Raw genomic sequence first — 23,196 nt, forward strand, 5'->3', positions numbered from 1 at the left:
ACCGAAAAATTTAAAGGTATCTGAAGTGGAATTATTACAATTGGCTGATATGTCACATGTATGTCCTTCTCCAAGGACGTTGACCTCTCCATTAAGGACTCTACTTGTCCCAATTTTGTTGCCTCTCATTCTGTCATCTCATTTAATGTAAATAACTCAACTATCTTCTCGACACTGTTTTTTCTTCAGGTTTATTTTAGGGCTCCTCTCTTTGATCTTTATTATGACCCCAACTACTGCTTCTTATAGGACTCACTCTATCCTTAAATCTTTGTAACTTTGTTACATAATTACTTGAGTTTTAGTCTTCAAACATAGGACATTTTTTAATTTGTTTACAAATTAATCGTATTAATAATTTTCGTAACGATGGATGATGTAAAATGTTAATTGATATTCTACGTGATATCTAACATATTTAATTTAATATTGACCAAATATATTTTTAAAAATTTATTACTTTAGTCGATTTCTTCAATTATATAAACTATTTTTCTATATGACATAATGATTAAATTAATAGATTTTAATAAACATATTTAGTCAGCGTCCAATTAGACATATTAGATGTCATGTCTGCTATCAGTTCATATTTTATATCATTAATTGTTAACCGAAATTGTTAATAAAATAATTGAAAGACAAATATGATTAATTTGTAATTTTTAAAAGATCAATAATAAAATCTTTCAAAACACAAATTTAAAAAATACCTCATTTTTTAGAAATTAATTTGACTATTAATTTTTTTAATGTTCAAATTTACCTTCCGTAAGGTAGCGTTTGGTGGAGAGAGACAGAAAGACTGAGACTAAGAGACAGATACTAAAAGACAAATATTGAAATAAATCTCAGTATTCTGTTTGGTACAAAGTGGGTGACAGAAATTGAAACAAGAATAAAACTCTAATTTAATTTGCACAAAGGATAAAATTGAAATTAATTAATTGAAATGAATGTATTTTAGGTATAAAATATTATTAAAATTTTAGTTTTTATCTCTAAAAATTTTAGTCTTCTGTGTCCCCATTTTTTGAAGGTATTAAAATACTGAAAATTTAGGGACAGAAACAAAAATTTTAATATCATATTCTGAACCAACAAACATAATATTAAATCAGTCTCTCAATTTTTATCTCAATACCTTAAAACAAATACTACCTTTAACTGTGCATTTGTTCCACATATTAACTATTTGAAGATAACAAAAAGAAAACAATTGATATCGGTGATAATAATGGCTCAGTGTGGTTGTTATTCATGTTATTTGTTTAGTAATACATATGTGATTTGTAAGACATAATGACATATAAAATACATATATTTAGTGTATTTTCAGAAGGTGAAATTATAAATATTAATTATAAAACATAAATTTTTATTATAATTTTATTCCTTCAAAATTTTTATTGTTTCATTTTTTTAACTATCATCACCTTCATCACCATCAACCTTTTTCTTATTAGGAGTAAAATTAATTTTAAATGACAAATATGTTAATGTTTTCTTATTAATGTCTCAAGAACCAAACAAGTTGTATGTATTCAATTGCATCTGTGTTTTTGTATATATATGTCTTTGTATCAACGTCTTTATTATTCTAATACTCAAAAAATATTAACACTAGTATTGGACATTAAAAAAAAAAATTGAAATTCATCTTAAGAACTTAGCTTGTATAATTTTTTTATAGCTTTAAAATTAAGCATTTGGGACATTTATAAAATCACCGTCTTGAATTACTAAATAATTCATAAGTAAATAACGTTTGTTCAAAGAGATAATAAATAAATACACAAACTCAACAGCTAATAACTACTATAATATAATATAGGAAAAATTTCAAGTATACCGGAAACACCAATGTTCAAATTGTTTTAATCGTTGATTTTAATTAATATATATTATATATATTTTTTATAATTCAGATCAACGGTTAAAACAACTGGAACACTGGTGTTCCCGATACACTTAAAATTCTTCCTATAATATATATGTGTGTGTTCTTCATTTATAATTTGATTTATTAAGTTTTATTAATCAAAATGACTTCCTATAATTTCTCATCATTTCTGCACGAATAGGTTGCTTCAATTTTCTCTTAATGTGGTGATATGATGTTTGAGGATCGGATAGTGGAAAGTGATATCAAGTATTAGAACCTTCTCATATACTCCAAATTCCAAAATGTACTTCATTCAAGATTTTCACAAAGAAATAATGTAAATTCCACTACCAAAATTAAAGTATCATGATTCATTTTATTTTATTTTATTTTATTAATATGAAAAATTAGGGTAATCCTCACACTATGATCTCTCACACACTGAAATGATACAATGACATATACACACGTATCGACCAAGTAAATTACCTGTTATACTTATAGAAGATTTTTAAGTGTACTGTCGTACCGGTGTATCAGTGATTTTTAATCGTTGATCTTAATTATATATATTATATATTTTTTTTATAATTAAGATCAACGGTTAAAAATTACTGATACACCGGTATGACGATACACTTGAAATTTTTCCTATACTTATAATAAGTAAACCTTAAGTTGTATTGATTAAGAAGGAAAAAAGGTTATCCATGTATTTTATTTAATAAAGTAATTACTACTTGTTATAGAAGGTAATTAATTTACTTGGTACATGCACATATTTGTTACATGGAAAAAGAGTATCAATGAAATGATGAACACTATGTTTCATGGGATTGCATTGCTTACAAAGCTAAGGCACTCTTGGATTGGATCTAGATTGGGTTTCTGAGGACCATGATGATAAGAAATATTAATATTATATATTTATTTTTAAAAAAATATTTTATATACTTTTTTTTAAATTCCTTCACCAAGTAGATACTTATTTGTCTATTATTATTAGGGTATTAAAGCTATACAAAATATCTCTCTTTTATTTAATATAGTGAATTTTAAAATTGTACATCAAAATTAATAATACATATACATAATTAAAATTGAAGTAATTACAAAAATAACCAAACTTAATTATATAAATATTTTTTTTGTTTTCCACAATATTTCTTTATATGTCCTGTCGTGGATCGAAACTCCATTTAAGAGTTTGTTATTGACTAATAAATTGCTGCATACACAAAAGAAAATTTGAACCCCAACACTTACTTAAACGGATTAAGTTAGCCACTAGAATAATCTAACTTAGTTTTTAGGGCAATTTACATAAATAAATTGTTTGCCCTTTAAATTTACGCAATTGCATTCTTTCAAACATGAAGACGCAAATACATTGTTTCATATATCTATAGAAACAGCGGTTTTCGGAAGCACATAATCCGCTATAGCCAACCACATATTACATACAAAAATCGCCAATAGCAGTTTGTGTGTGTGGGAAAGTGTGCATAAACCGCTGGAGGTAGTAGCGATTTACGCTGAATAAGATATTTGCCGTTGTTTCTGTACCATTTCGGTGTCAACTTATATGTTATGATTTTTTCATATCTTGTCTTCATATACATGGGCATGTGGAGTAGTCTTAGTAAGATCGAATTTTAATAATAATCTTATATGGTGTTTTATTTGTATTTTTTATATGATGTTTTAATAATAAATAGAAACCGTGACAGCCTCTAGCGATTTTTATGTTCTCCTATTTGCATGTAATCTACGACTAATTATATTTATAGCAGATTATGTATTTTCATAAACTACTACTGTGAGTAATAATTTCTATAGATATATGAAACAATATATTTATATCTTCATATTTAAAAGAATATAATTACCGTAAATTTAAAGGACACAATTTATTTATGTAAATTGTCAAGGTTTTTATTTACAAAAACATACCAGTGCTCTTTTTGATATATATGATGGGCCTAATGAGTCCATGAAGTGGCCCCACCAATAAAGAAAAAGAAAGAAATAATTTATTTGACGTGGTTTGAAGTATAAGTATGATGGCATGATTAAGAATATGGATAATACACACAAGTGTCCCCATTAGTGGGCATGTTATTAATAAAATTTAATCATAGCAATTATATATGTCTCTTGTTTATAGTATCTCATTTCATGTTACTCATTAATAAACCCTCATCCCCTTAGCCCTTAATCAATGCAAATCATTAGACACTGACCCTCCATAGTTTCATTTTCCTACTGCACTCTTTTCTCTTTCACACACACTGTCACATAATATATATTCTTGCATGCCCAACCCAACTTGGAGCTTTATTTATATTTACGATTATGGTACGTGTATATTAAAATTAACCACTAAAATCAGCTACTAGTATAAAATACATATTAAAAATAAATTAAATTACATATATATTTATATACAAATACATTGGTGACTGATTTTAGTAGTGATTTTGGTGTACAAATAACATTTTCCTTATATTTATATATACATACATATTGATTTTTTATGTGCATGTTCCATGAGCATGCCAACTTGCCATGTGCATATACACCAAATAGTGTTAGTGTTAGACATTCAAAATAATGTTGGTGAAATTAAGAAGTAAAGGGATAGTGGGCCAAAAAGGTAGAACATATAGTACAACTAAGATTTTATACAAAAATAAAATAGCACTATATATATATATAGTCAAAAGTACCACTAGGGTCACTAGACAAAATCTGATTAACAATAAACATATGGTGGGGATTAGGGAAGAAAAAAAATAAACCATTAATTAGGATGCAGCTAGGGTGAATGTTAATAACATAATAAACAAGATAACATAGGGGTCCTTTTGGATATCTATATTCACATGATAATAGTAAAACAAAATATTGCTCAAAATTCTAGACAGAATGGATTAGTATTTAGCATAGTTCTGAAAATTAGATTAATCTCAGTTGGACTATAAACTGAGAGATTTGTAATTTGGTTCATCAATAAAAATTGTTATTTTAAAAGTTATTATTCTAAAATTATTGAATCAGTAAATCAATAATTAAAATGATTTGACTATAGATCTTATTTTTAGAATATTGATATTTGATAATTTGTAATATTGTTTAACTGTTTTAGGTAAGATAGAGAAATCAAGATTTTATGTAAAATTAAAAAAGTAAATTAAGAACATAAAACGTAAAATTTTAACAAAATTTAAATTATAAAATCGTCAAATCTAATATAAATTTCATAAAATTAATAGATTCATTTAAAATTGTAATATCAAAAAATTTTAAGAGTTAAATTGAAATTCTAACCTTTACTTTCAGGTTCTCAAAACCAAGAATAATGATCCACTTCTATTGCTACTAATTAAAAGGGGTCCACATTGTTGATTCTTGGTGATTGCCATTGTCCCTACCTTAGACTATATCCTTTTACACTTACAAATGGCCCGCATTATTTTTTTTTGTTTTTGTTTTTTTAAGTTAAGAGTGGGATTGGATTTCACAACTTTTAAATAAATATAAAAAAATTATGTTATTTTTGTATAATTATATTATTATATTTACTGTTTTATAGAAATTATTTTTATATATCTATTAGGTTGCTTTTATATTCTATTTTTAATAGGAGAATAAAATTAGTTCATTATAAAATAAAGTGAATATAAGTATAAATAACATTATTTAAAATAATAGATCAAATAAAAGAAAGATAAATGATAAAAGATATAAAAAAACTTGAAAGAATTATATACGAGATTGTTAAAAAAATTTATATATAATAGAATATAATAACATTATTTGATTTATGCAATTTGGAATAAGATTTTATTGTTGTTGTAAATAATGAAACATAATTTAATTGATTATTATGATCTAGTGAGAATAATTAAGCTGAGAAAATGACTGATTTGGAAAATCGGTGACAAAAGAACCTTGTTTTCTATGTTTCAATTTTCAAAGTCAAATAAAACACACAAAAAAGAATCCAGCTGCTCCAATGGAATGATCATTATCAATGGAAACATCAAACATTAGTATTATTTTTCTTTTTCTTTTTTTCCATGTTTTTGTGGGTGGAATAATGTAGGTTGGGACACCTCCAACATATAGTTAAATGTTAGTAACAACCAAAAGAGAGCTTGGTTGTGTATGTAACGACATTAATTTAATTGCACAACAAAGATCAACATCTTGCAACTTTCATGAACATGAAAAGCAAATCAATTTGGACTGATCGAGTGAACACTTTATTGTCTGTTTAAATAAATGTTGGAGTATTTGAATCTTCTTTTATGTATGTAGTAATTTTTTTTGTCAACGATAAACCTTTAAAATGTATATTCTTTTTTTCAATTAAAAAAAAATAAATTCTAAAATTTATCATTTTTGGATCATCAATTTAGTATTCCATTCAAATATTCCATTCAAAATAATTTTTCTTCTTATAAAATAAATAGATTTCAAAATAGATATTTATATGAGTTATAAGTAAAAAATTTTATTTAATAGAATTATTTTTATTTAAAAATTATATTAAATAAAAATAATTCTAAAATTCTGTTTCTTTAATTTTATTAAAAATTATAACTATTTTAAACTATTTTAGTAAAATTTAGATCATAGAAAAATTAATTATTAACCTGTCAAATTAAAAAATAAGGTGAACAAATAAAATTAACATAAAAAGCAGAATGAAAAGAAGATTGAAAAAATAAGTGACTTGTGTGATTAGGGAATTCTTAATTAATTCCTATAAACAGTGGTCAGAAATATTTTTAAAATATATTTTTTACTTGAATATCTAAAAATAACGTGTTCATTAACAAATGAACTCTAGTTTAAATACTAAAAACACGATCTTAAATTTTGTAAGCACATATTATTATGAAGAAATAAAATTGATATGACGAAAAACAAAAAGTCTTATTTCCCAGGTTGCAGTCATCGTGTTTTACTCTGTTAGCTGGACATTGCCTTGTTTTGAGGGTCAAATTAAAGGACCACATTTGTCATCTTTCAATTATTTATTTCTACTTCTCACTACTTAACAAATATAATATATTTAAGCTAAACTTTTTAATAATAATAATAATAATAATAATAATAATAATAATAATAATAATAATAATAATAATAATAATAATAACAGTTTAATTACGCTAACTTCCTGCAAACCACATCACATGCAAAGGAAAGGGACAAAGTAGCGTAGAGACTTGCATTGCATATTATATTGTCACCCAAAATAATAATAATAATAATAATAATGATGTCACGAAAATGAGTTTTTTTTTTAAAGGTTTACAATAATTATTATTATATAAACCAGAATTTAGTTAAATAATACATGTTGAAATTATTATTAAGAAAAAATTTTAAAATTTTATTCTAATAAATATAGAATAAAGTGACAAATAAATCTCTCCGAATTCATACTTCAGGTAAATTAGTCTCTAAAAAAAATACTAATAAAATCTTCTAAAATATATAGTATCTTTAAATTAGCCTCTATAATTAGAATTAGGATAAAATATCTTAATTTAAATTAATCTAAAAGATTTTATTAATATATTTTTTAATAACTAATCTATTCAAAATATAAATTTTTTAGAAATTTATTTATCTTTTACTCATAAATATATAATAAACTTAAACATTATATATATTCTCCATAAAAATTTTTCAATTAATACTTTTAAGGTATATGTTGAAGATTTTGTTTTTAATATTGGAGAAGCAACATTGTTTTTTCAAAATGTGGGTTGATAGGGTGTTATTCTCATATGTGGAACCGTTTAATTAGATAAACAAAAATTGGACCGTCCGATTTGTGAAAAGTACAGAAATTGGACCGTTCGATTTGTGAGAATACAGAAATCGGACCGAGAGATTTGTGACAGTACAGAAATCGAATCGAGGAATTTGTGAAATCGGACTGAGGGATTTGTGAGGGTACAGAAATCAGACCGAGGGATTTCTGTTAAAAAATTAAAAAATTTAAAGTATGCAAATCGGACCATCCAATTTGTGTATCTTCTACATTTTTAAAAAACACAAAAAATTATCATATTAAGGTATATTACTACTTTTACCTCCATAAAAAAAAAATAGCCGGTATATGTTAGTTAGCTAAATCCTATAAAAAGAATTAACAAAGTCATGGTTTCCCTTTCCCATAAATTCCATAAAAACAGAATAATTTTTTTCCATATTTTCCAATGAGACTAAGAAAAAAAAGATGGTGATACTAATAATAGACACTAGGCAGAGGCATGATCATCATTCAATTAAGAATCATTGAATTCCCACCAAGAAATGTTAGATATATTCACCTTCCCTTCTCTTCTTCCCATTTATGAATCCTCAAACCAGCTCCACTACACTCCCTCATTGCTCTTCACTTTTTCACTTTCTTTTTTCCCTTCCTTGGTTCTTACTCTGATCTGCATTTTCCACTTTAAAGGGTGAAAAAAAAATAGTGGGAAGAGAAAGTTTTGTAGCCAAAAAGTTGCTCTGCCACATAGATAGAAGTTAAGGAAGAAAGAATCACAACTTTTCAACAATCTAAGAGTGCAGACAAAGACAACATAGTTTTGGTTTTAGTTTTGCTTCTTGCATCAGTTGTTTCTTTATATGACCTTTTTTCTTTTTGTTGGTATTCTAGGATCTCCAAATCCAGCCAACACTTGTTCACATTCTCCTCTTCTACTCCACACCATTTCTTCTAGCAAAAATCACCCTAAAGTTTAGTGCTTTTTTTTCTTTTTTAACTCCCTCAGCTACTTATCCTTAGTTTTTGTGAACTGAGATTTCATTTTCTGTAATATTCTGTTAATTAAGTTCAAGTAGATTTGGCATGCATGAAAGAATTTCTAGCTTCTATAGGAAGAGTTTTTCATCATCTATCAATAAAATGGTGATGCTAGTTTTGTAGTATTTGATTTTCCCTGTGGTTGTGGAGGTTCTGGGGTTTGTTGTTGTTTTTTCTTTTTCTTGTTCTGAATCATTTGTCAGATGGGTTTGGGAGTGATTGGCACTGTTCTAATTTTGGGACTCTTGTTCAAGCATTTGGCTTCTCAGCAACCAAACACTGATGAGTTCTATGTGTCTGAGTTCTTGAAGAAAATGGTTTCCAATTCTTCTTCTTTTTCCTCCTACAATTTCTCAGCTTCAGTGTGTTCATGGCAAGGAGTTTTCTGTGACAACAACAAAGAACATGTTGTTGAGTTAAACTTTTCAGGTTTAGGCCTCTCTGGAACTATTCCTGATAACACCATAGGCAAGCTGAGCAAGCTTCAAACTTTGGATCTTAGCTGCAACAAGATCACAACTTTGCCTTCAGATTTTTGGAGTTTAAGCTCTATCAAGAGCCTCAACCTCTCCACCAATCAGATTTCAGGTTCATTGACCAACAACATTGGCAATTTTGGTATGCTTGAAACCATTGACTTGTCAAGCAACAACTTCACTGAAGAAATTCCAGAAGCTATTGGATCCCTTATGAGTTTGAGAATCCTCAAACTTGACCATAACAAATTCTCAAGAAGCATTCCTTCTGGGATTCTCAAGTGCCAGTCCCTGGTTTCAATTGATCTCTCATCAAATCAATTGAATGGAACACTTCCAAATGGTTTTGGTGCTGCTTTTCCCAAGCTCAAGAACTTGAACCTTGCTGCCAATGATATAGATGGCCGAATCTTGGATATTTCAGGTTTCAATTCCATTTTAAGTCTCAACATATCTGGAAATTCCTTTCAGGGTTCTATCATGGGTGTGTTTCAGGAAAAGTTGGAGGTATTGGACCTAAGCAGAAACCAATTTCAAGGCCACATTTCACAGGTACAATACTACAACTGGTCTCATTTGGTTTATCTTGATTTGTCAGGGAATCAGCTAAGTGGTGAAATTTTCCAGAACTTGTTGAGTTTGAGTGAGTCCTTGTTGAATCTAAAGCACCTCAATCTTGCACACAACAGATTTTCCAAACAGAAATTCCCAACAAAGATTGAAAAGCTCCAAGGATTGGAGTATCTGAACTTGTCCAAAACCAATCTTGTAGGCCTAATCCCTGATGAAATCTCAAAACTGAGTAATCTCAATGTTCTTGATCTGTCTATGAATCATCTTGCTGGTAAAGTTCCAATTTTGAGGAACAAACACCTCCAAATTCTTGACCTTTCAAACAACACCTTGAGTGGAACAATCCCTTTGTCTGTCTTGGGGAAACTACCATTCATGGAGAGATACAACTTCTCTTACAATAACTTAACACTGTGTGCTTCAGACATTCACCCTGATGTTCTTGAATCAGCATTCTTTGGATCAGTGAACAGTTGTCCAATTGCTGCAGACCCACATTTCTTCAGGAGAAAGAACAATGGACACAACAAGGGAATGAAGCTAGCATTGGTGTTAACCTTCTCAATGATCTTCATGCTTGCTGGCCTGTTGTTCTTAGCATTCGGCTGCCGAAGGAAGTCGAAAATGTGGCAAGTTAAACAAACTTCATACAAAGAAGAACAGAACATTTCCGGGCCTTTCTCATTCCAGACTGATTCAACAACCTGGGTGGCTGATGTTAAGCAGGCAACATCAGTTCCGGTGGTAATCTTTGAGAAGCCTTTGTTGAACATTACATTTGCAGACTTACTGGCTGCAACTTCAAATTTCGACCGAGGTACTCTTTTGGCCGAAGGAAAATTCGGTCCGGTCTATAGAGGCTTTCTTCCTGGTGGTATTCATGTGGCAGTTAAAGTTTTGGTGGTTGGTTCTACATTGACAGATCAAGAAGTGGCTAGAGAGCTTGAGTTTCTTGGCAGAATCAAGCATCCCAACCTTGTTCCTTTAACTGGATATTGTGTAGCAGGGGATCAAAGGATTGCTATATATGATTATATGGAGAATGGAAACTTGCAAAATCTGCTATATGACTTGCCACTTGGTGTGCAAAGCACTGATGATTGGAGCACAGATACATGGGATGAATCTGACAACAATGGAATTCAGAATGCTGGCTCTGAAGGATTGCTCACAACTTGGAGATTTCGTCACAAAATCGCCCTTGGAACCGCTCGAGCTCTCGCTTTCTTGCACCATGGATGCTCTCCTCCAATCATTCATAGAGCAGTCAAGGCCAGCAGTGTTTATTTGGACTTTGACCTCGAGCCCAGGCTGTCTGATTTCGGCCTGGCTAAGATCTTTGGAAGCGGCTTGGACGAGGAGATTGCTCTTGGTTCCTCTGGTTATGTTCCGCCGGAGTTTTCTCAACAAGAATTCGAGTCACCAACCACGAAATCTGATGTATATTGTTACGGAGTTGTGCTCTTTGAGCTAGTAACCGGAAAGAAGCCGGTCGGAGATGATTACCCTGATGACAAGGAATCAACTTTGGTTAGCTGGGTGAGAGGACTAGTTAGAAAGAATCAAGCTTCAATAGCAATTGATCCAAAGATTAGGGACACAGGACTAGATGAACAAATGGAGGAGGCTCTCAAGATTGGTTATCTTTGCACTGCTGACTTGCCGGCCAAGCGACCAACAATGCAGCAGATTGTTGGACTTCTAAAAGACATTGAACCTATTGCTTCTAATTAGCTTCAATGGTGACATGGATTTTGAGGTTGTTTTAATTTAGTTTTGTTTCTTTTCTATCATCCATGAAACAAATGTAAAGCAGTTAGATTCTGGAGTTTGAGTTTTTCTTATGAAGAAGAGAGCCTTTGATGAATATATCATTGTACTAACTTGTTAATGCAGCATGTGATCTTGTTTTGAATTATATTTCTTCATCAGATTTATATTCTTAACATTAAATTAACTATTGTCTTATAATTGCATTAGTTCATTTAAGGAAACATTTCTTTATTCCTTGCTATTGATGATTCATGACACCAACACATGTATAGTAACAGAAGCTTTATTTGTATACAATTCAATTCATTGTGATGTATATTTCTATACTATGTCAATGTCAACAATATTTCAAACACATGAATGTCAATGTTGTTTGAAAAAAATAAATAAATAAGAAGAAAAAATGTGTGTGAAAGAGAGAAAGAGAGAGGGATGGTGATAATGATGTTGGAATTGGAGTGGGTTTAGCCTAACATAGCAACTCTAACAAGCCTAGCTACTTTATAATAATAATAATAATAATAATATTCTTACCCCAATTCTAGAAGGGAGCCACGTTTAAAACGTCTTCTTTTTTAAGATGTTTTTCAGTAATTAAAATTTAATATCATGTTATTTTTGTCAAAATTAGGCTAGACAAATTGATTTAACCGAAAAAATGGTGAATCAAATCTTGAACTGACCTAAATTAATATTATTTTTTATAAAAAATGACTAAAATATCTTTATTATAGAAAATGATTAAAATATTCTTATTTTATATATATATATTTTAAAAATTATAAATTCTAACCCTACGATAAAAAAATAAAGGACTAAAATTTAAGATTCTTAAAATTAATATATATAATAGAAGTATTTTAATCATTTTCTATAATAGGGTATTGTAGTCATTTTCTATACAAAAAAATATTAATTTAGACCAGTTTAAGATTTGATTTACCATTTTTTGATCAAATCAATTTATCTAGTCTAATTTTGACAAAAATAACACGATTTAATCAATTATATGTGTTAAATTTTAATTATTAAAAAACATCTTTATAAAAAGACGTTTTCAACATCTTTATCTGAGTGTCTTCCACTCTCCCACTCTGCAATCATGTTTTATAACATTGTTAACATGGGTGGCATCCGAGAATCATGAATGTTTGTAAGAGGGTGTCTATGGTTTGGTTGATACTCCCAACCTAGCACCTTTTTCACTGCTGAATCTTTAATCATGATTAAACCTTTATTAAAGTTAGTTACCAACAAAATATATGAGCTTAATCTAATTGTGCACCCAAAAAAAGCCATAAACTTATTAAGCTAATTGTACGAACAAGCTATCTTATTTTTACTTTTGGCTTCATCACCAAATAAATAAATAAAATTTCCTTTTGGCTAGACAAGAAACAGAAGATACCATATCCTCTGTAATTATATGTTGTCCTTTTTCTGAATATGGTAGTTCCATTTTATTTTTTATCTTTAGTCGTTGGATAATAGTTTATTATTTGAACTTGTCTCATGGTTAGTTCACTAGTATGCTTAAAGTATTAAAAGTTCGAATTTTTTTTGTACATATAGTAACTCATTGACCAATCACAAACTCTTAAAGAGAACTCTAATCTATTAAAAAATAAAAAAATATAGGATACCAATATATTATCTGCCAATTTATTACTAACAATAATTAATTATTATATTTTAAACACATATATAAAGAGACACATCCAAAAAATATATCTATAAAGACACTTCTATTAAACACAGCCATAAAAAAGACATTTTTATTAGACACATCTATAAAGACACTTTTATTAAATACAGTTATAAATAAGAGTTGGTAGAAGTTGACAGAAATACTGTTGATAACGTAGCGAGATTATTAAAAAATTAGTTTTTGACCTACTAAATCAAAAAATATTGTGAGAAACAAAAATTAGATAATTAGATATAACATGAAAATTTGAGAAAAGTAAAAAGAAAGAGAACTTGATGAAAGGATCCAGGCCCATAGACTTTGGGCTTTACCCTCTTTAATAACTATACTTAGTTTATGAGACATTTTGGTCACTCTGTTATTTTAATCAATATATATCCTTTGGTTAGACCAAAAAAAAAATGATGTAAATTACAAAATGAAAATGTGACACCGGTTATTTATTTTGTGCAAGCTACACTAATTATTGAATAGTTTCAGAAAAAATAATTCCTCTAAAATTTCTGAATTACTGAATATATTATTTTTAGTTGCTTTTCATATCGATATTCCGTAAGAATTATTGAATTCTTTGGCTCAAATTTTGGTACGTAGAATTATTTAACATTTTAATTGTCAGATTGTGCTTCTTCCTTCATTTTCCTGCAACAGTACTGGGGTTGAAGTGGGAACCAATGCAACTTTTATGTTATTTGTCGGTTTTTTTTTTATACCAATAATCATTTAAAAAAAATAAGTATAAGGATTAATTTTAAATTAGTTAATATTATTTAATTTTTTTATTATAAAATTATATTATTAACTCACATTTTTGGAGGACTTAAGGTTTATGGCTAGAATTTAACGTTTACAGTTTAGAATTTTAAAATTAAAATTTATAATTTAGGGGAACAAATAATTTTAAAAAATTGATTAATATTGAATAAAAAATTGGATTTTTATTTAAAATTTTTAAAAAATAAATAAATATTAGTTGATTGTTAGTTAAAAGATTTTTAGTTTCTAGTATGATTTCTGAAGGAAGTAGTTTACACTCTCTCGAGTCTCCACCTAAAGAAAGCATCAGATACCTATTGTGGAGCCCATATGCATTGTATTGGAACCAGAAACAAGGCAAAATATTCTCTCTTTTATTTTTGTTCAAAGTATTTTTAGTTGGATGGATTAACGATTAATTCGTCGCGAATTTGAGATTCATTTAAGAATTTGTCGTTATACATAAGGCATAATTTGAACTCATATACTTACTTAAACAAACAAGTGAACTAACTAACCACTCGACTAACCAAATTATTTTAGATAAAATATTCTATTTGCCAATAGATATGCATTTGTTTAGTTTACTTTTGTGCCTCCTTCAATCGTTTTAATTATCTTTTCTTCTCCCTCTTCCTTCTTAACTTCAAATTCGTATAGCTAATTTTTTAGATATGTATGTTAAAATATTAAATAGTGCCTACAAATTCTGTCTTGTATGATAAGCTAAGGCTAACTAATTTAATTTAGTCCAAGAAAAGTTTTGTTTTTTTTTTTTTTTTGAAAAAATATTGCATTATCGAAACTTAATTCTAGTTTTATTATTTTTTGTTAAAAAAACTATTCTTTTAACTTTTTTTACCTTGTCACTTTTATTCTTTTTGTTTCACAATATTTGTCATTTTTAAATAAAATATTTGTTATTTAATTATCATTTTTATTCTCAATTTATATAAATAATATAAAAATCCTATTATATTCTCGCTTTCACTAATAAAAAATAAAAAATATTAGGTCATATTAAAAGGTTACTAATAAAATAATTTTTTTAGCAATGCTACATGGTCATTATGACAAATATTATTTAGCACTTAACCAACAATAATTAATACTTATATTTATAGAATTTTACACACAAAAAAAATATAATTTGTACTTATATTTTTAAAATTTGCACACATGAATTAATATAATTTATATCATTTTTTTTAGAATTTACACACATAAATTAATAAAATTTATTTATTAAAAATAATTTAATATTTATAGTGGTAAAAAAGGTCAAAAAATACTAAAAATTGATGGTATAAGAATTTCTCTCAAAGTGAAAACTCAAATGCAATTGACTTCACGTGACGTTGATACCTGAAAATTATTAGATAATTTGACTGATTTAACTAAATTTTTATTTAACGGCTCTTAAATATCAACTTCACATTAAGTCGACTTCACCTGAATTTTCACGTTCTCTCGATCTTCTATTTCCGCATTGGCAATAAGTGTAGAATAAGAAAGCATAAGCCATTTCCATTGATGAACTAGTTAGTTATTCCACTCCTCATCTTCTATATATCATGCTTCAACATTGCACCCATTTCTCTTGTTTCTTTCTCACCTCTTTACTCCAAACACATTCTTCTTATTACCAATTCTAATCAGAAAGGAACCATCAATGGAAAAAAGCTTCAAGATTTTATTCCTTACTACCCACAAGTGTGATTTAATTCAACGTTTTATTCATCTACATATATGTCATATTCATTTGCTTCATCGCTCTGACTTTCAGCTTATTGATATCTCTTAAGATGGTTTTGTAACTTGATTCTTCCAATTCTAGGCTGCCAATTACACATTACATTAGGTTCATGATTGTGTCATATAAATTACAGATCCGAAATTATTGTGCCCTATAAATCCCGTGATATTGATATGGCACATTTTTGGATTAAGCTGTGTCTGATGTATGTCTGAACTTGAAGCTGTTGCTATGATGCTCATTGCAGCAGTAATGACAAAAATAGCATTTATTGTTGGCCCCATTAAACTCACACTAGACTTGAAACAAGAAACACCACTCTCATTGGTACTAGGGGTGTATACAGCCCAGTTTGGTTCGAAGACTCGGTCTGGATTCAAACATTTTAAGAGTTAATTTGGTGTGATTTTTTTGGATTTAGAATTGGATAAATGTCTCAAAAATAGACTCAGTTATTATTTCGTGCCGGACTCGGATCAAGGCGAATTCGACTTCACTCAACCCATGTGCAATTTAAGAAAACTAAAAAATGTATATATGTTTTAAATTAATTTTAATATTATATTATATTAGTTATAAACTTATTGTTTTATTTTTAATCATACTTGTTGAATTAGAAAATAGATCAAAGAAGTATCAAATCATAATTTATGACAAATTTAAGTTCAAATATAGATATCAATTTTTCAGTAACACGTTTCTTCTCTATAAATAAGTACATCATAAATAAATTTTTTTATAAATTATTGTTAAAGTTTTAAAGACCCGAGGTTATTAGGTATACAGTGAAGGAAGTGAGAGTTGAACCCACAACCTCCCTTATGTAATGACTTACGATAAATGAACAATCACTAAACTAGTTAGTTAATTTAGTAATTTAAAGCATTAGTTTCTTATTTTTTATGTTATTAATATATATAAAATTCAAAATGATTGAATTTTATATTTACTTTGAAAAATTTGATATTTTTACGAGTAGAGTAGGATAGGATATGGTTTAAAATTTTAGGGTATAGGTAGAATTATAGTTGAGAAATTTTCAACCCGTAAATAGAATACAATATAATTTTAATAAAATTTTTAACCCACACATAGAATTAGAGTAGAGTCCAAACCCGAAGCTACCCTACCATTGCCAACTCTATTGGTACCATATTCAGAATTTCGGATTCTTTAGACTGGTACGGTAAAGTTTCTTTTGTATTCCAATCCAATGAAATTTCCATAAGGCCCCATACTCCATACCCTATGCCATGAAATGTCACCAAATTCACTAATTTCAACATATGAATATTGGTGTAGAAATATCTTTACGTAAAAATAATAATTAAAAAATATTAAATAATTTAATATATTTAATTAAATTATTTAATTGCGGTATATATTAATATTTTAATTATTATGTTCTTCGCATGAAAAATGACCGTTTCAATGACAGCAATAATGTGTGTGCGCACAAAATTCATTGTGCATGAAAATTGATGTATACTCTTATATGAGGAAAAAAGAAAATGCAATGAGAATGCAACACATATAAAGATGGTGATTACTTTTGCTGGAAATATATCCAGATCGGTGATAGACAAGCAGTCAAAATGGAAACTAAAAACCAAAAAGATTTCTGATGGTGGCAGAAGCGGTGGGCCGGTGGCACTGCCATCATTGTCACAAAGCAGTGTGTTTAAGAGGAAGAAGAATACATAAAAGCTAAGATAGAAGATAAGAGTATAAGTTTCAATCTACATGGTTCTTCTCAATAAAAATAGGATATTTCTATATAGATATGCCCGATGTAATTAAAAATTTTAATTTTTTTTATTTTATTTTTTATTTTTATTTAATTTTCTCTATCTCTTAATACAATATTATATTATAACCTCAGATATTATTTTTTGTTAATTGGTTGACATTAAATTAGTGTGTGTCCCAAACCAAAGAAAGTAGTAAGTGCAACATCCTCATGCTAATAAAATTTTGGGAACAAGATTGATTGGTTAGTATTTTTGAAAATATTTTAACTCATTATATATAATATAAATTTAACTAATATGTGTGTTTAATATTATTAATTGAAAAAGATTTATAAAAAAATATAACATGTAAATTTTATATATATATATAACATTAAATTTTTTTATTAATAATAATTTTAACATATAATCTTAACATATATGCTGTTTTCGGGGCTTACCTGAACCGGATGATTGGGCTCAAATGGAAGGCCCAAACGTTGAAGGATGGTGGTCTCTAACTTGTTCACGTTTGGGAGCCGCCGTCCGAGTTGTACGTATGTGTTTGAATAGGAGGGGGGGTGGTACCTGCAAGACATTCCGATGTTTAAGTTAGCAAGGGGTTAAACAGGTTTAGAGTATTGGAACTTGAGTTTACCTGAGTGTGTCAGTATATTTATAGGGAATGAACCAATAACCACCGTTGAAGTAGCTCCACCTTTGATGGTGGATAACCGCCCATTTATCTTAGAGTTGTTAAGATCTCTCTTCTAGAAGTAGGTGAGAGATTTGGGGAGGTGGTTACTCGTTTGGATAGGTGTTGGTTGCTTGCATACGTCGAACCCGACCTCTTGGAGGTCGGACAAGCGGTGGAAGCCAATATTCTAGATTGGGTCTTTTAACTTGATTGGGTCTGACTTGTGTGTTGGGCCAGTGTATGAACAGTGCCCCTACTCGAGTCCGATCTCCTTATTAGGAGTTTGGATTTGAGTATTAATTGAACTCGGGGATACTTGGGTCGGTATTCTTCCCTTCAAGTTGGGAAGTCGACGTGATTTTGGTTTAAAACCGTCGTGATTTCGAATGATCAATCGTCGTGTTTGTTGGCTTTCTGCATTAACACGTGGGGAGCGGTTTCATTGGTAACGATGCATCCTTTTAATGAGTATGTTACTTTTACGATTATGCATCTGGTATCTTATAAATACTTTCCCCCTCTCCCTTTTTCTTCTTTTTCGTCTTCTCTTTGAACTTTCTTTCGTGCTTTTCTTCTTCATCCTCCTATCTTGGCACTTTGGTGTTTTACTCTCCAACCCTTGGTCTCTCAGCACTTTTGGCGCTTCTTTCATCCTTGCTGATAAATTTCTCTTCTAAAAAAAGATTAGTTTTTCATTGCCTTCACCCTCTCTTGGCTTTTATAGTGTTTTCTTTGCCTCTGTTAAGTGGACTGGATGGTTGACAGGGAGATTTTGAGTAGGTTCTTATTGTACTTTCATTGTTTGTAGTAGAAAACTTTAGGATTTTTGTGTTTTTTTTTTACAAAAATCGTCTCTATTGCGATTGTTGACTATTCTCTGCTTTGTTTGGAAATAATTGTTTTGTTTCGAACTTGTTTTTGATGATTTCTTTTCTTTGTGCGATGTAGGTATATCCCCTTATATATCTTTTTCCATTTCTGAAAAAATGTATTCCCGAGTTTCTGAGGCTCTATTGAGATGGGTAGATTCTTCTGTCCTTTCTGATCATCCTATAGTAGATGGCGTTTTTGTAACCGAACTCCGTAAACACCATAGGATTTGTAGTTCCGATGCCGACGAAGCCAAATATGAAATAGTGGCCCTTGACCTAGAGGATCGAGTTTGTTGTGGGAGAATTAATGATTCTGATCCCCATTTTTTCTTTATGTATGACTGTCTGTTTACCCGTTTGGGGGTTACCTTTCCCTTCTCTGATTTTGAGATAGAGGTGTTGTCCCATTGTAGGGTAGCTCCTTCCAAGCTTCATCCCGATTAATGGGGTTTTCTTAAGATTTACCAACTTGCTAGCCATGAACTCGGATTTCCGATTTCTTTAAAGACCTTTTTTCTATCTTTTTCATTTAACAAAGCCTTTTAGTGCTTTGAATAAGCAAAATAAGCAACAATAGGTTTCCTTCCGAGCTATTGAAGGCTGGAAAATTTTTTCCATTTTTGACGAGTCGTTCCACGACTTCAAAAATTTCTTTTTCAAAATCCAAGCCGTTGAAGGTCATCATCCCTTTTTCTTGAATGAGGACAATGAACCCCGCTTCTCATTGTATTGGGTAGAGACAGCCCCTGTAAAAAAATACAGCCTAGTAGACTTGGAAGAGGTAGAGGAGGCTGTGGTTGAGTTTTTCCGAGAGGCTTGAGGACGGGCTCCAAACCTTGACGCTAAGAAATTTCTTCTTAGATCTCCGAGCTATGTCCAGACCGAGCTAGGTAGCTTTTTTATTTTTGACTTTGTAGGCATTTTTGAGCTCTTCCGACTTGTATGCTAATTGTCTCTCAATTTTTCTTTTAGAAAAAACGAAGAGTGGATCAAAAGCAGCCTATCTTAAAGTGCAGAAGGGCAAAAGGAATGCACGTGTCCGAGCTGCTCAGGCACAGGAAGGCGGAACATCAGCTACTCCCTCTCCACAGAGATCGGGTTTGAAGGCTTCCTCTTCCTCTTAGCCGAGATTGGTAAATCCCATTCCTACTCCTCATCTTCCTCCTCCCACCCCTACCCCCTAGTTCTTTCCTCCTCGAAACCTGTTCCGAAAAAGCGCAAGACCTCGGAAGCCGGTGTTTCTAGCGTCAGGGACACCGGTTTTGACGGAGTGAAGTTTAATAAGAAGCACATCCTTCCCTATAACTCGATTGCTATGGATGATGCTTCTGTCCGAACTCATCTTCAGGTCTTGATCCGAGGAGGAATTCGGACTGCTGGGGTCTGTACCTCTCTTCTTAATATACTGGATAAAACTCCTTTGAGTGCGACTCAGCATTCTTTGGAGATTCTCCAGGAGCGACTGGCCATGTATCAAGAAGATGAGAAAAGGCTGTAGGAGGAGAATGCTCGGCTGTAGGAAGAACTCTCCCAAGCCCGGAAAAAAGAGAAGTTGTTAATGGCCTCTTGTGAATTGGCTGAGGGCTTGAGGGAGAAGGCTGAACAGAACTATATCAGGGTCTTTTTGGACAATATTGACCTGAAAAAATAGTTGGAACTGCTTTGGGAGGGTTACCAGGACCTAGAGGATTCTATAGTTGAGGGCACTGAAGAGGTGTTCAAGGTGTTGAAACAACAGGTCGGTGTTATTGCTCCCGACTTGGACCTGTCACCTCTTCATCCTGACAAGGTTGTTATCAATGGTGAGATAGTTTTTCCTCCACGTCCTGAGGCTGATTCCGAGTTGAAGACGACGGGACAACACCCTGTTGAATCTCCTCCACAAGAGGTTGGTCCAGCCGAGGGGTTATTGCCGAGCTCTTCTGCTCAGCCCGAGGTAGCTTCGACTTCTGATGCCGAAGAGATTCCTTCGACCCCTCCGACTTTCACGGCCGAACCGGTCTCCTCTCCTGCTGATGATTCGAACCCTCTGATTGCCCCTATTTAATGCTCTTACTAAGGCCCGGTTTGTGGGACCTTTTATGAACAATTTTTATGTATTTTTGCATATTTCTGTTGATGGTTCCTGACTTTTGATCCTTTACGGATCTTTAACAACAACTGCTGCATGCTTTTTGGACGTTTTCGGTCCTTTTCCAATAGTACTTTAACAAAGTATCTGTTTTTGCAAAGTTTCTGTTTTATCTAGGTTAGTAGATAATTTTCCTGCTGTTCAGTAAAGCTTTTAAGAAAACCTTTTTGCTAAGTAATCTTTATCTTGGCAAAGTTTTCGTGAAAAGCTTTTACTAATGATCCCTTAAGGGACTTTCGTATTTCTCGTTTTTCCATTATCGTAATCGCATACGTTCAATTTTGCTTTGCTTATTGAATCATTTTTATAACTTAGGTCATTCTTGCGATGCATTTCGTTTGCTATCTTATTTTTAAGCTATTATGATAATCTTCTATAACCTCTTTACACCGACTTGTATCTCGTCGCTTTATCCTGTCGACCATATAGGTCGGTCAATGGATTTTTGTGTTTTTTTCGAGCTTAATTCGGTGCGTATCGTAGAATAATAATGGAATTAGAGAGAAGCAAGTATTATTATTAATGAAAAAATATCTTTACAAGGATGCTTTTAGCTATTGAGGGAAAAAACTTCTGTTTCCCCTAGTCCTCGCTTTGATGCCTCGTTAAAACCCCCTCCAAAAAAACCCTTCTCGGAAAAAAATCATGAAGTCGGGAAAAAGAGTACATCAGGGAGCGAGGTTCGTTTCTAGCTATAATACATTTCCATATTGCAAGCGTGCCATAAGCTTGGGAGCTCGGATCCGCTTAGGTCAGACACTTTATAATAACCCTTTTCCAAGACTTCAACTATCTTGTAGGGTCCCTTCTAGTTCGCAGCGAGTTTTCCTTCACCCGACTTGTTCACCTTCGGATAAGGACTAAGTCGTCTGAGGCAAAACTTCTTTGAATGATATTTTTGTTGTATCTATTCGGCATCCTTTGTTTTAACGCTACTTCTCTTATCTGGGTTTATTCTCGGATTTCTGGGAGCAGTTCAAGTTCTTCTTTGTGGGCTTGGACATTTCCGATCTCATCGTGGAATCTCACCCTTGTACTTTGCTCGTTGACCTCAACAGGAATCATGGCTTCTATGCCATAAGTAAGTCGAAAAGGTGTTTTGCTGGTGGTTGAGTGGGGCGTAGTTCGATAAGCCCATAACACTTAGGAGAGCTCTTCAGCCCAAGCCCCTTTTGCTTCTTGGAGCCTTTTCTTTAATCCTGCCAATATAACCTTATTGGCTGTCTCGGCTTGACCATTGGCTTAGGGATGCTCTACCGAAGTGAATTGGGCTTGATTTTCATGCTCGCCACCAGGCTTCTGAATGTAGAATCAGTGAACTGTGTGCCATTATCCGTAGTAATGGATTGAGGGACTCCAAATCGGGTGATAATATTCCTGTACAGGAATTTTCGACTTCTTTGTGCCATGATAGTAGCTAATGGCTCTGCTTCTATCCACTTGGTAAAATAATTCACTCTCACAATAAGATATTTTACTTGTCCAGGCGCTTGAGGAAAAGATCCGAGTAGGTCCAATCCCCATTTTGCAAAAGGCCATAGAGAAGTTATACTAATAAGTTCTTATAGGGGGGCGACGTGGAAATTTGCATGCATCTGACAAGGTTGACACTTTTTCATGAAGTCGGAGGCATCCTTTTGTAGGGTCGTCCAGAAGAACCCATCTCAGATTAATTTCCTAGCTAGGGATCTTGCTCTGAGATGATTCTCACAGATGCCATTGTGCACTTCCTCCAGAACTTCCTCTGTCTTGGAAGTCGGGACGCACTTAATAGTGGTGTAGATATCCCCCTTTTATAAAGGACATTTTTCACCAAAGTGTAGTTTTGTGCATCCCTCCTGATTTTTTTGGCTTCTTTCTGTTCCTCGAGTAGGATGTCGAATTTCAAATATTCGACCAGGGGAGTCATCCATCTGAGGTTTAAGCCGGAGACTGGCAAAATGTCCATCCTGTTATCTGACTTCATGACTGAGGGTTCTTGGAGGGTTTTTTGTATTAGACTTCTAT

General features: G+C 31.3%; 1 protein-coding gene across 2 annotated transcripts; it reads left to right on the forward strand.

Moving 5' to 3' along the window:
- Positions 1–8,195: 8,195 nt before the first annotated feature.
- LOC107641241 (Leucine-rich repeat protein kinase family protein) lies at positions 8,196–11,678 on the forward strand. 2 transcript variants are annotated; one of them, XM_016344740.3, is made up of 2 exons: positions 8,196–9,745; positions 9,821–11,678. In XM_016344740.3, the coding sequence occupies exons 1-2, from the start codon at positions 8,921–8,923 to the stop codon at positions 11,498–11,500; spliced, it is 2,505 nt and encodes an 834-aa protein (XP_016200226.1). In that variant the 5' UTR covers positions 8,196–8,920; the 3' UTR covers positions 11,501–11,678. The 2 variants fall into 2 exon arrangements, with proteins under 2 accessions (XP_016200226.1, XP_020961945.1); XM_021106286.2 differs by having other exon boundaries at positions 8,202–11,678.
- Positions 11,679–23,196: the final 11,518 nt, after the last annotated feature.

The sequence above is a fragment of the Arachis ipaensis genome, chromosome B1 (genome assembly GCF_059453495.1).
Source record: "Arachis ipaensis isolate K30076 ecotype BB chromosome B1, ASM5945349v1, whole genome shotgun sequence".
NCBI classification, from domain to species: Eukaryota; Viridiplantae; Streptophyta; class Magnoliopsida; order Fabales; family Fabaceae; genus Arachis; species Arachis ipaensis.

Coding starts and splice junctions, on each gene's coding strand:
- LOC107641241 (XM_021106286.2), top strand. CDS start 8,921: ATGGGTTTGGGAGTGATTGGCACTGTTCTAATTTTGGGACTCTTGTTC.